The 15,421-nt window shown below is 37.1% G+C and overlaps 1 protein-coding gene across 1 annotated transcript; it reads left to right on the forward strand.

Annotated features, from left to right (window-relative positions):
• Positions 1-482: 482 nt before the first annotated feature.
• On the forward strand, positions 483-15,117 carry LOC307139406 (uncharacterized protein; the record flags this gene model as incomplete). Its single annotated transcript, XM_079838388.1, has 2 exons — positions 483-568; positions 13,536-15,117. 2 exons carry the CDS (start codon positions 483-485, stop codon positions 15,115-15,117), a joined length of 1,668 nt encoding a protein of 555 aa, XP_079694514.1.
• Between the last annotated feature and the right edge of the window lie 304 nt (positions 15,118-15,421).

The raw sequence follows: 15,421 nt of genomic DNA on the forward strand, positions 1-15,421 counted from the left end.
GCTTTCTAAAGCTATTAAGGAAATGATCGGAACGATTGAAAGTGTTAAGTCATTTAGGGATGGTAGATTGATGTTATTTTGTAAAGATAACAAACAACAAAGAACAGCTCTAGGGGTAAAAATAATTCTAGGGCAAAAAGTGATATGTTCGATCCCAGAAGAAAAAAAATGGGTTAAAGGAGTTATTACAGGTATCTCCCCAGATGTTCCAGTAGAAAAGATTAAGAAAGGTTTAACTGGAGCAGCAGTGTTAGACGTTAAGAGATTGACATCCAATAGAAACAATGAGAAAACTGACAGTTTTTCAGTGATGATTAACTTTGATGAAGAGAAACTACCTAGTAGAGTGTTCTTAGGATTTGTGAGTTACATGGTAAGACCATATATCCCCCCTCCGCTAAGATGTTATAAATGCCAAAAGTATGGACATGTAGCGGCAGTGTGCAGGGGTAAACAGAGATGCGCGAGATGCGGGGGTGAGCATGAGTACGGCAAGTGTGGACAAGACGTTTCTCCCAAGTGCTGTAATTGTGGTGGTGATCACAGTGCGGGATATGGACGATGTAAGGTGAGGAAACACGCAGTCCAAGTACAGAACGTCAGAGTAGAGGAAGGAATATCATATGCGGAAGCACTAAAGAAAGTCGGAAAAAATAACGAAGAAGCAAATGTTACGGTATCAATTCCTCAAGGAAAAATGATGAACGACAAACAGGGGGAAGTTAATGAGACCTCAAAGATTGCAGACAAAGTGGCATTTGTAACATTCATGGCAGAAGTTGTGAACTGCTCTGCTCAAACAGAAAGTCGGACAGAAAGAATCAAAATAATAATCAAAGCAGCTGAAAAGTACTTAGAGATGGAAGGAATAACTGTAGACATGATTAATGAGAAGTTAAAAGTACAGATAACAAACACGCAATCAGGATGTGGTGGATCTTAATGGTAATATTAATACTGCAGTGGAATGCTCGAAGTCTAATTGCTAATGGGCAAGAATTTAAGAAATTTATATCAAATCAAGAAAATGGCCCTGATTTAATTTGTGTGCAAGAAACATGGCTCAAACCACAGTTGAATTCTATAATACAAGGGTATACAATAGTAAGGAGAGATAGAAAACAAGGGAATGGTGGTGGGGTAGCCACATTTATAAAACAAGGAATTGGGTTTAGAAAGGTAGAAGTTGATATAGAACAAGAGGTAGTGGTGGTGGACATATGGGAAGGGAATCAAAGTATAAAAGTGATAAATTTTTATAATCCATGTGAGAAGTTAAATAAGAATGTACTGGAAAGTATTGGAGGGAATAAAGGAAGCAAAGTGATATGGTGTGGTGATTTTAACGCACATAATTCATTGTGGGGGAGTGCTAGAACAGATTTTAATGGGCTGGTGGTGGAAGAAATGCTTGATTGGGGAGGATTAGTTTGTGTTAATGATGGGGGTGATACAAGAATAGATGTTACTCGTGGGCATGATTCTGCATTGGACATAACGCTAATGTCTGAAAACTTGGCAGGGAAATGTGAATGGAGCATAATGAATCAAAGCACAATTGGAAGTGACCATTTTCCAATAATTTTTAAAATAGGGGTGGATGTAACTCAAGCAGTAGTGGAGAGTAATCCAAGGTGGAAGTTGAAGAATGCCAACTGGGATATGTTTAAAGAATTGTGTAATAATAAAATGGATGAATTAAATGAAGTGAATGGAGACATAGAGATATTAAATGAAAAAATAAATGAAATTATTAGGAATACAGCAGAGGAGGTAATTGGAAAAAATAAAAATACCAAGAAAAGAAAGGCAGTTCCATGGTGGAATGAAAGATGTAGTGAATTAATTTCAAAAAGAAATAAAGCTCTTAAGAAAGCAAGGAAAACATTAGTGTTCAATGATTATATAAGCTATAAGAGAGCTCAGGCATTGGTGAGGAGAGAAATTAGAGTATCAAAGAGAAATTATTGGAGAGAATTTTGTAATAGCATCGGGGAAGAAATAGACATTAATGAGTTATGGGGTATGATTAGGAAGATGGGAGGGATTCAGAGGAAAAATAATATACCTGTTTTAGCTAATAATGATAAAATTGCGGTAACAGATAGCGATAAAGCAGAGATGCTAGTGGAATCATTTGTAAAGGTACACAGTAACGCAAATATGCCAGATGATATGAGGAAGTATAGGGAACAGAGTGTGAAGGACAATATTAAGATATTTAAAAAAAAAATACCAGCAGGAGGTACATTAGATTCTAATTTTACATTGTTTGAGATGAAGAGAGCTTTGGCAGGTGTTAAACAGACTTCCCCTGGTAAAGATGATATATGTAATGAGATGGTTAAACATTTATCAGATCTGTCATTGAGTATGATACTAAAACTTTTTAATATGGTATGGGAGACAGGAACTTTGCCAGAAGCATGGAAGCATGGAGTTATTGTACCAATAGCAAAACCTGGGAAGGATAATACTCAGACCAGCAATTACAGACCAATTTCATTGACATCAAACATGTGTAAGCTAATGGAACGAATGGTTATGAATAGATTGTTGTATGTTATAGAAAGCAATAATCTTTTATCAGCATATCAGAGTGGATTTCGAAAAGGGAGAAATACCATGGATTCAGTATTATGTCTGGAAAACGAAATAAGAAAAGCACAAGTTAGTAAAGAGGTTGTAATTGGTGTGTTTTTTGACGTAGAAAAGGCGTATGACATGCTTTGGAAGGAGGGTATATTAATGAAGTTAGATAGTATGGGGATAGAAGGGAAAATGTATAATTGGATCTTGAATTTTATGTATGGAAGAACAATTCAAGTAAGAGTGGGGTCCTCATATTCACATACATATCCTATAGAGAATGGTACTCCTCAAGGAAGTGTAAGTAGTCCTATTCTTTTTAACTTGATGATAAATGACATTTTTTCTAATGTGGATGAGGGAGTAAGTAGGTCATTGTATGCGGATGATGGAGCTTTATGGATAAGGGGGCGAAATGTTGCTTATGTTGAAAAGAAAATGCAAAATGCAGTATATGAGGTTGAGAATTGGGCAAAGAAATGGGGTTTTAGATTTTCTGTGGCAAAAACTCAGGTGTTATGTTTTTCGAATAAGAAAGTTAAACCATCTATGAATATTAAAATGTATGGGCATCAGTTAGAAGAAGTAAATGTAGTTCGATATTTAGGAATGTGGATGGACTCAAAAATAAACTTCAGAATACATATTCAGAAAATGATAGAAAAATGTAAAAAAGGGATAAACATATTAAGGTGCTTAGCAGGAGTAGAAATGGGGGGCAAGTAGACAGTCATTGAAAAGAATATATAAAGCAGTAATAAGATCTAACATTGACTATGGTAGCATGGTGTATAGCTCGGCAAGTATAACTTGTATTAAAATGATTGAGGCAATACAATCTCAAGCAATGAGAATTTGTTGCGGAGCAGTGAGATCATCTCCAGTGGTAGCGTTACAGGTAGAATCAGGAGAAATGCCTCTAGAATTACGCAGACTTCAATTGAAGATGGGATACTGGACTGGAGTAAAGGGTCATTTAGAATGTCATCCAGTTAAGAAAATTTTAAAAGAATGTTGGGAGTATGAATATAAAGAAAAAGTAAGTTTTGGGTGGACTGTTGGGAAGGAGGCACAGATTATGGGATTGAATGTTTATGAGATTGCACCATCAGTGGCGATTCCTGCAATTCCTCCATGGTTGTTTCAAATGCCACTAGTTGATCTAGATATACATAATGAGATTAAAAATAAGGATATAAACATTTCAACAGTAACAATGATACAACAATATATTAATCAAAAATATTTTTCAGTATTACAGATATATACTGATGGGTCTAAAGAACCAGAATCTGGAAGAACAGCAGCAGCTATGTATATACCTACATTTAAAGTCAAAATCGCAAGGAGAGTATCAGATCATATTTCAGTATATACTACCGAATTAATTGCAATATGTATAGCTTTACAGTGGATAGAGGAGGTGCAACCTAATACATCAGTGATATGTTCAGATTCAATGGCTGCCCTTAAAAGTTTACAGAGTGGAAAATCTGAAGCACGACAAGACGTAATATATGAAATAGTACAGTGTTTGTACAGAGTAAGGCAGTTGGGTATAATGGTATATTTCCTTTGGGTGCCGGCACATGTAGGAGTGGAAGGGAATGAGGAAGTGGACCAGCTGGCAAAGAAAGCCCTGAAACAAAATCAAGTTGAATTTACGGTTTCAATAAGTAAAGCTGAAATTAAGAGATTAATAAAGATTGAAGTAAGAAAGAAATGGCAAAAAATTTGGGATTGTGATCAAAAAGGAAGACATTTATATCAGGTTCAGGGATGTGTTGGTGCTGAAAGGATAAGGTATGGCAATAGAAGGAAGGATGTGATCATATCAAGATTGAGAATAGGGCATACAACATTAAATCACAGTCTGCAAAGGATGGGGAAACATGAAAATGGTTATTGTGACAAATGTGGTCTGCCAGAAACGGTAGAGCATATTCTTTTAAGATGTGTTGCATATGAAAGTGAAAGATCTCAGTTATCTCATGAATTAGAAATGATAGGAATAAATAATATATCGATGCAGGTGCTATTAGGAAATGGGTTAATGCAATCAAGGGTATATGAAATAATGTTGAAGTATTTAAAAAGGATTGGAATAATGGATAGAATTTGAATATTGTTTTTTTTTTTTTTTTTTTTTTTTTTTTTTTAAGGTAAAGAGATGATTAAGTAGCCTATATGTGAGCTTCACACTCCAGATCAGTAGGTGGCGGGAATGCACCTTTTTAAGTTGGTTTGCCAAACCGCCATAAAACAGAAGAAGAAGAAGTCCCACGTCTGATCTCGTCAAGACAACACGGACCCAACCTGCTCACCTAAGATACCCTGATCTTCATTGTTTGTGCCCATCGTCAGTCCTTGGTCTTCATCGTCTCGTCTGTCCTGGTCTCCACCTCGAGTTTCTCTTCGTCAGCTAAGTTCTAGTGATGGGCAGACTGAGGCTTCGTGAAGCACTGAAACACTTGAAGGAAATGTGCCATATTGTTTCGAAGCTTCGAATCAATCTGACACCCGTCTCTACAGCGCCATCTAGTGGTCATTTGCATGTGTTGATTTGAAATACCTTGACAATGATCCATGTAAAAAAAATTGTTTTTAACATCTGTCTGACAACTACATGATCTTGGTTTTGTAACCTGTAGCCTCGTCATTGTAAAGAACTATATATATTTTGTTTGTTATACAAAATGAACATGAATAAAATAAATAAAGCCACAATGTGTCACATTTGTCACTAAACATTTTTATTCAAAAATATGAATTGCTCTGCTGTTGAAGGACTCAGCCGACTTCTTTTTTTACATATAATTTCTCCAGCCTTTGAAAAAATCCTCTCACAAGGGACACTTGTTGCTGGCATGCACAAATATTTTTGGATGATGTAAATACATGGATGATGTATTGTTGCAGAAGGCTAGCTGCCTATCACAATACACACATCTCACTTTATTTGGTGCTTCCAAATGGAAATGCTCCCACACCACAGATGTACGGCATCTCTTGCGTGCAGCTTCCATTTCTATATATTCTATTTAATATATCTATCTATATATCACCTATGAATCTATATAATTCTATATATCTAACTTATGCTGTGCTATCTATCTGTCACTATCTAACTTAGCCTATATGAATGTGTCACTATATCTATCCTAACTATATGTCACTGTCTATACCTATCAGTCAATATATCTCATTTAAATCTAGCCTAAATATAACTAACCAAAGCGCACTATAAATCTCACTGCTATCACAAAATCACTGCTATCACAAAATCACTCTCCTCTCACAAAAACCCACGAGGTGAAGATGGATTTACTTCACATTTAAACTGTGGTGAATTAGGTTTATACAGATGTGTGACTGTGTGTTTTGTTCCCGCCCCCTTTAATCAACGCGGTTTCGACAGGCGCCACCTGATGAAACACTTTGAAGCTTCATTTAGCCATAGTCACGTGACATGGGTGTTTCGAATCACAGTTCTGAGCAGTGTTTCAAAACATCTGCGCTTCGGGATCTCGGCAAAGCCCCGAAACATCAGTTTAGCGTTAGCCATCCCTACTAAGTTCCAGTCATCTGTATCCACCCTGTGATTCATCCCTCTTGTGCCATGTCTGCTCAACCCTGCTCTGTTAAATAAACTTTACTGTTTTATCTCATCCACCCTCTGTTCTTTCTGTGTGTGTGGCACACATATTATAGTTAAAATGGTTTTCTGTCTTTTATTTTATCTCAAAATAAAGGATATAATTGTATTCCACATGGAAATGAGCATAAGTGAATACAGCCTCTTATTTACATGTTCATGTTTTATAAACAAATGCACAGCTGGAGCATGAAACTAAACAAAATATGAATTTTCACAAAGTGATGAATTCTAAAAACTGTACAAATTTGTAACAATGTTTTAATGTCTTCATTCCAGCCAATCACAATCAAGCATTTAGAGCAGGGGGTCTCAAACTCGTCTCCTTGAGGGCCAAAGCACTGCAGAGTTTAGCTCCAACTCACCAGCTTGGAAGTTTCTAGTAATCCTGAAGACCTTTATTTGCTTGATCAGGTGTGTTTGATTAGGGTTGGAAGGGCTGTGGCCCTCCAGAAACTGAGTTTGAGACCACTTGTTGGACAGAGGAAATAAGACATGTTTATTCTGAAGCAGCAGCAGAGGATTATATTATTTCAGTGGATAATGAGAGTCCAACAACCTTTACTAACATTATAAAGGGACTTCAGGGGAATGAAAGCATGATATGAGCACTTTAATGCAGGCTGCTCAGAGTCTTCATCTCATCTCTGTTGTAAATGTCTGCTGTAATCTTATTCTCTGCTCCCACACAGTAAATCCCCCAGTGTTGAATTAACACCACTCAGTGTTCATATGGGAACCAGCAGCAGGGTGTTAAAGTAACACTGAAGCAGTTTTAGGCTGCGTCCCAATTCGCCTACTTATACTACGTCCTAAAAGTATGTACTCTTTTTGTGAAGAAAAAATACATACTTTTGAGTGTGTAGCAGAAGAGTATGCAAGCTTTGGGACTACTTCGTCATCTTTAACGGACTCTGTTACGTGCGTCCTGTCACCGTTTAAACTGTCAATCATCGTCAGTTCAAATCCCCCACTTTAAATTTAATTTCCTACCGTATCGGAGAGAAATACAGTCGCTCGTTGATCTGCCTTTCGTGGGTCTTTAGACTCCTCTCATGTGTTTGCAAAGTTAATGGCCAAACGTATCATTACAAAAGTTCTCAATGCTGCTGCAGGTGAAATATAATGTGGATAATATTGAATAAATATCTTTTCGTCAGGTTAAATACTGATAAATGCTCACTCAAACCACTTTATCTAATCCTCTCCACTTAACCGTCAGACTCTCGTAACCGTCATGTTTGTAGTTTTTTTAACACTTTTTATCCGCGTTTGTAGTTCTAATCGAATCCTCGTCCATCTCGCAATGGGTTGTGGGCAATATCAGCCGTTAGAGTGCGCATCGATCTGCACTTCGGATTCTGACCGGAAATAGTAAACCATCCGGGAATCTTTGGAATACTCTTTTCAACATACTACGATTTGGGACATACTAATTCTTTTTTCGAATACTATTTAGTACGGATAGTAGGCGAATTGGGACGCAGCAACAGAGTTAATTAGATACTCAAGTGATTCATTGAGTGATGATTGTTTGATTATTGAAGACACCTGATGATAATGAGCAGAATCACTGAAGGAAAGAGAAACACAAGAACTACAACTGACTTCAGCCACAGCTTTAAATCAAATCAACTGAAAACACATCCAATCTCTCTTATTACAAACCAGACTGACTTTATTTCTGTCAGACGTCTACAGAAGTTCTGAGTGAGAATTAACAGGCTTAGATGTTGATGTTTTATTCAGAATGTTAGGTCGTAATTTTGGTGATCAGGGTTTTGTTTAGTTTGACTCTGTTTTATATCAGTTTGTGTTTTTTGTAACTGTGTTGACAAAACACATAATGTGTTACAAAGGAAGCCAGAAACAAAAAAATATATATGATATGATTATCATCATAAAAAAAGTGGTAACACTTTACATTAAGGTTCCCTTTGTAAAGGGTTCATAAAGGTGTTTATTAATGAATAATAACTTATTTACAAATGCATTATAAATTGTTGATAAGCAGTTATAACTGCGTGAATAAAACGGTTAACTTTAATGTACTGCCCAATAGTGAGCCATTTTATACTCACATGTTATAAATGCTTAATAAATGTGTTTATTTGCACTTATTTAACTCAACCATTTATTAATGAGCTACAAACATTAATAACCTGTGAAAGTGAACCTTAATGTAACGTGAACACATGTGAACCATTTATTAATGAGTTGCATGATTCACATGTGTTCACTTTACATTAAGGTTAACTTTCATAGGTTATTAATGTTTGTAACACATTAATAATTAGTCCGCATGTTTACACTAAGGTTCACAAGTAACTAATATTGGAATTAAAATATTCCTTATTAATATTTCATCAAGTTATTGTGCTCGGGTTTTTTTTTCTCCAAAATAACGTTTGATTATTTAATCTTGATAAACAAGAAGTTGATAGGAATAATGAGCTTTTTGTGGAATATCATGCGAGTAACTTTTGGTAAGGAACATTTTGAGAAAAGTGGCAGTCATTGAGATATTAATGATAAACCCACAAATACGTCACCCTTCAGTCTTACTATGATAGTCTATTTTTCCTGCATCATGAAATAAATCAGGAATCTGGTTTTGAGTTCAATAAGTGTGAATACATTCATTTATTAAGCATTTATAACATGAGTTAAAATGGCTCACTATTTGGCAGGTATTGCGTTAAAGTCAATTGTATATCAACGATTTACAATGCATTTTTAAATGAGTTAGTAGTCATTTTAAAACACCTTTATAAACCCTTTACAAAGGGAACCTTAATGTAAAGTGTTACCAAAAAAGTGATTGACTAAACTCATCTGTAACAAAAACTGGTTATTTGTTGTTAATTGATCAGTCATCCTAGTCATCAAGAATCAGTATATAAATCTCAACAATGGTTTCATGCTGCATTTCACGTGTGATATACTATGGTGGCTCCCAGTAGGCAATGCAGCATGAAGCATGTCACCATTATTGAGATTCGCCTGTCTGTCTGTCTGTCTCTCTGTCTGTCTGTCCGTCTGTCCAAAGGTTTTTGTTGTTGTTGCTCAATGCATTTAGAAATCAAATGTCAGATTATTTGATGTCTGGCGAGAAAGCATTGTTGGTGAAAATCTATTAATGTTAGTGTTTTGGATTACTTTTCAAATGCTTTTCTTTATGATGATGAAAGATATATCACTAGATTATGTTTGTTTATGGATTATTTTGCAACAAATTATGTGTTAAGATAAATACTGTTACAAAAACTGTCATCAAAAGCCACGAGTCAAACTGCCCAACTAAAACAAACACTGATAACCATAATGGTGACCAAACAAGTTCAATAAATCATCAATACCTACACAGTTAATTCTCAAAAGAACTGTAGAGGTAAATAAAGTAATAACAAATAAAGTCAGTCTGGTTTGTAATAAGAGAGATTGGATGTGTTTTCAGTTGATTTGATTTAAAGCTGTGGCTGAAGTCAGTTGTAGTTCTTGTGTTTCTCTTTCCTTCAGTGATTCTGCTCATTATCATCAGGTGTCTTCAATAATCAAACAATCATCACTCAGTGAATCACTTGAGTATCTAATTAACTCTAAAACTGCTTCAGTGTTACTTTAACTGGTGGTTCCCATATGAACACTGAGCGTTGTGTTAATTCAACACTGGGGGATTTACTGTGCAGAAGAGGGAAAAGAAGAAACCTCCCTCTTTTCCTAAGTAACCCAAAAGAAAAAGGAAAACAGATGTTAATATGCAAATAAAGGGAAAGAGATGGATAAATACACAAATATGGAGGAAGTAAAATATGATATAGGGGTTTTTAGAGAAATACACAAATGATGTGATGCACTGAGGGATGAGAGCAGATATAATAATCTCGTAGTTTAAAGCTGCAGACAGAAACATCAGACTCAGGACAGAAACACACCACCTCTAAAGTAAGAACAACTCACATGTTCATTCTTCAGACACAATTAGACTTTGAGATGTTAATATTGTCTGAATTATTGCTAAAACTGCTAATGTTTTATTTATTTTTATGACATGATCATGTTTTACTCTAAGATGAGTTTTTCAATGTGTTTCTTCCTCAGAAATGGACCGGACTCTATATGTCGTTCTTCTTCTCATTGGTGAGTGTGTTTGTTGTTTTATTTATGGTTTATAGTTTCATCAGGTTTGACCCTGTTATGAAAAGCATTAATTCAAACCCTCTCTTTCACGGCCTCATCAAGCCCAAACACCAAATCTGCTTCAGAAATCTGAAAAACATCAACCTAGAGACAATGGCATCCAATCTCCAGCATCTCCTTCCTGTAAACTGTCTACCACCCATGGATTCAGTGGACTATTACAATAACACCCTCAGAAGCATTCTGGATCTTCATGCCCCGGTCAAAACCAGAACAGTCACTTTCACCCGATCAGCACCCTGGTATACCGGTGAACTACGAAAAATGAAGACAGCTGGGCGTGCCATTGAGAGGAGATTCAAAACCACAGGTCTCACTGTGCACAAGCTCGTTTTTCAGGAACACCGAAAGGACTACTCAAAGTCACTTATGGAAGCACGGTCAACTTTCTGCTCAAACGTCATCAGAAATAGTCCCGGAAACTCCAAACAGCTATTCTCCACCATAAATCATCTACTCAAACCAAAAACCCCCTCACTTACAGAATCTACAGAAGAGCACTGTAATAATTTCCTGGACTTTTTCAAAACAAAAATAGACTCAATTCACTCTACCTTTCCTGGATCCTCACAACTATCCACTCTGACTATCCACTCACAGCCTGCCATTTCGGAGCCCCTACATCGTTTTCCAGAAATCTCACAGAAAGAGGTTGAGACGATAATTAAAAGGATGAAACCTACCACCTGTGCTCTCGACCTTTTCCTACAGCTCTAGTGAAAGTAAACACCTCTGTCCTAAGTCCTCCGATTACCACTATAATAAACAACTCCCTCCAGTCTGGCGTTCCATCTGCCCTAAAACCTGCCATAATCAGACAACTTCTCAAAAAACCCACCCTTGATCCAGTTGTGCTTGCAAATTACAGGCCATTTCCAATCTCCCATTCCTCTCCAAAGTACTGGAAAAAGTTGTAGCTTCCCACCTCCAGGATCATCTCAAATACAACAATCTTTTTGAAAAAATTTCGAAAGTCTGGTTTCCGCTCTGCACACAGTACGGAAACAGCCCTGGTTAGAGTCACAAACGATCTACGGATGACAGCTGATGCAGGTTCACCATCCCTCCTCATTCTCCTCGATCTGTCTGCTGCATTCGATACAGTGGATCATGGCATACTCCTTAACCGGCTGCATCAAACCACTGGACTCACTGGCACTGCTCTTAACTGGTTTAAATCGTACCTCACTAACAGAACAGAGTACATTTCACTTGGAAGTGCAAGGTCCAGGCAACACACAGTTACCTGCGGGGTTCCTCAGGGGTCAGTCCTTGGCCCCATTCTCTTCATCATTTACATCCTCCCCCTCGGCCATGTCATTAGCCGCTATGGAGTCTCATTTCACTGCTATGCTGATGACACACAACTGTACATGAAATCAGAAACACCACCTCCATTTCACCAACATCATCTCCGTCTTCAACACTCACTGCCTGTCTGGAGGAGATAAGGGTGTGGATGAAGCACAACTTCCTCCAGTTAAACAGCTCTAAAACTGAGGCAATTCTTGTTGGCACAACACATCAAACCCAGTCTTCCTCCATAACTGGTATAACTATCTCTGATCATGACATTCCCCTCTCCACAACTGTCACCAATCTTGGTGTAAGATTTGATCCACAACTCAGCTTCGAAGCCCATATCAAAAACCTCTGCAAAACATCTTTCTACCATCTCAGAAATATTGCAAAACTCCGTCCAACGCTAACCTTAGCAGATGCTGAAAAACTGGTCCACGCCTTTGTCTCCTCCAGACTGGATTACTGTAACGCACTTCTCATCGGGATCCCTTACAAAAGCTTGCAGAGACTGCAGTATGTTCAGAATAGTGCTGCTAGGATCCTGATGAGAGTTCGAAAATATGATCACATCACACCCATTCTTCATTCACTTCACTGGCTTCCTGTTTCCGCCAGGATTGAATATAAGGTCTCCCTTCTAACCCACCAGTGCATCTATGGAAATGCCCCCCCCTATCTGAAAGAACTACTCACACCTTCAACTATAACTCAATCACTCCTTTCAACAAAACTCAAACCGCCTCCTTCTCCCCAAGACAAAGCACAGCACTATGGGTGTCGGGCTTTCTGTTCTGCCACTCCTCGGATTTGGAATGCCCTCCCCGACCATCTGAGGGGACCTCAAACTATTGAGACTTTTAAAAAAGGACTAAAAAATTTTCTTTTTAGGAGAACTTATGACTTTTAACTATTCAATCTATTCGTTTTTTATCCTTCTTAAAATATCTTAACTGTAGCACTTTGAGATGTGTTCCAAATGTAAAGTGCAGAACAAATAAAATGTATTATTATTATTATTATTATTAATGTGCATAATAACTGTAGGTTGTTTTTGTAGTTGTTTCCCCAGACTTCCACACAGTAACTCAAATATGGTAATATGTGTATTATACAGATTATACATTAATTTATAATCCAGAATGTCTTGATATATTCAATATTGCCATGGTCTTTGCCAATTTTGTGTTTTGGTTTCCAGCTGATGTTGTGGTCTAAAATCACACCAAGAAATCTATTTTCATATACTCTTTCTTTACTTATTTGGTCAATTTTCAATTCTACTTGAGGGTTTATTTTATGTTTTCCCAACAACATAATCTTTGTTTTATTTATATCTAATGATAATTTATTTACATCAAACCACAGTTTTAATGTATTCATTTATGTTGTGATCACCTCCAAAAGCTGCTGTAAATTGTCCCCAGAACAGAAAATGTTTGTATTATCAGCAAATAAAATAAAATAAAGTTTAACATGTTTGATACTCTACAAATGCCATTGATGTATATTATAAAGAGTTTTGCAGAATCCCTGCAGTACACCAAAAATTATGTTCATATGTAGATTTATATTCACCAATTTCTACAAATTCTACAAATAATTCTCTGATCTCTTTTCTTGTGAGATCAGATTGGAATATCCTTCTTTTGAATTTGAAACTGAATTTGAATTAAAATATTGTTTATTTACATTATGTTCATGTTGAAAATGTACTGAAATATATTTTTAGTTTGGGATTTTTGCTACAGAAATATTCCAAGAATAATTTGCCTCCATCTGTACTTTACAGACTGCCGACGCTTCCACCAAGCCGATCAACTCTTATTCATGGAGGTCATCCAAAACGATATCGTCTACAAAAGGAGAGAAAAGTGCTTGATGAGAATGGAAAAGTCAGAAAATGGACTTATGGGAACAAAGACACCAGTAAACAAAACAAAACTGTTCTGCTGGTGGGAGAAACCGGCGCTGGCAAGACGACTCTCATAAACACCATGGTCAACTACTTACTGTGTGTAAAGTTTGAGGATGAACTGTGGTATGAAATCACAGAAGAAGAAGCCAGAGACCAATCAGAATCACAAACCTCTGAAATCACCATGTATGAGGTCTGTCCTGAAGAGAGTCCTGTATCGCTCACCATCATTGATACTCCAGGATATGGAGACACTAGAGGACTGGAAAAAGATCTGGAAGTTGCTGAGAATTTATCCACTCTGTTTCAGAGCAATGATGGCATTCGTGAAGTTGACGCCGTGTGTTTTGTGACTCAAGCATCTAAGAATCGTCTCTCGGACAGACAGTATTACATCATCAGTTCAATTCTGTCTTTGTTTGGAAAAGACATTGTGAACAACATTGTGTTTTTAATCACACACTCTGATAGTTTGCCACCAAAAAATGTCCTCAGTGCCATTAAAAAAGCTAGAATCCCCTGCAGACAAGACAAAAAAGGCCAACCTGTTCATTTCTTATTCAACAACCGGCAGGATGAAGACCGTCACACTAAAGAACGCCATGTTCGTGCTCAAAGAGACGCCTGGGAAGACAGCATGGATGGCATGAAGGACTTCCTTCAGTCTCTGAATGAAATGAACAGAAGTAGTTTAGAGCTGACTTCAGCTGTCCTCGTAGAGCGCATTCAGTTCGAAGCATCTATCTGCAACTTAAAGTTGCGAGTTGAAGAGAAAGAGTCGAAAAAGTTAGAAAAAATTCAAATTCAGGAGGCAATGAGAGAAAACATGGAAAAAATTGAAAAGTGTAAAAACTTCCCCATTAAAGTAAAAAAGACAATTAAAATTAAGGTGCCCATTGAGAGCAAGTCATGGAAGAGCAGGAAGGCGACGACCTGCACCGTCTGTGAGGAAAACTGCCATGAGTTCGACTGCTGGTGGGGTTCGAATCCCAGCAAATGTGAAGTCATGAAAAAAGGATACTGCACTGTGTGCACAGGGAAGTGCCATCACAGCAAACACGTCAAAGAAGACAAGAAATACGTCATCAGAAACGCGAGCATGACCATAGATTTTGACAATTTTAAAAAAGAACATGAGAATATATCCTTCAAGAGGTTTACAGTTGTAATAGGTTATCTTGAGAAAGATCTGCAGGAGATTGAGGACCAAAAGTCAATTCTTCTGTCCGAAGCTTACCAGACCATCAAGCTTCTGTCTCAGATCGCATTAAAGCCAGACTCGGCCTTCACTCTTCAGCATCTGGACTTCTTCATACCCAGAGTGAGGGAAGCTGGGAAAGAAAACTGGGCCAAAGAGCTGGAGGAAATGAAGAGAACCGCTGAAGCTGATAAAGCTAATAAAGACACGCTGAGTTATCTGAGAGCTGGTCTGCTAAAACTTTTCGTTGGGAGGTAATGAACGAATGCAGAACATATGTAGTAATTACCATGCAGGGATTTTTTGTTTTGTGTTGTAGATCTTAAGATAATCGACAAAAAATACATTATATATATATTTGGGGTGTAACGATATTCAAAAAAACAATTTTTTCCTTCCTTGATATTTGATTAAATAGTAATTAGTACGCTTTTAACAACTAACAAGAGCTGTATTTTTACTAAATATTATTATAGTAATATTATTTACTAAATATACACTAACTTTTGTCTTCCAAATACATGTCACATGACTTGGATGATCGTTCAAGTTCATGGTGGAA

The sequence above is a fragment of the Gobio gobio genome (genome assembly GCF_949357685.1).
Source record: "Gobio gobio genome assembly, chromosome: 2".
Classification (NCBI taxonomy): domain Eukaryota; kingdom Metazoa; phylum Chordata; class Actinopteri; order Cypriniformes; family Gobionidae; genus Gobio; species Gobio gobio.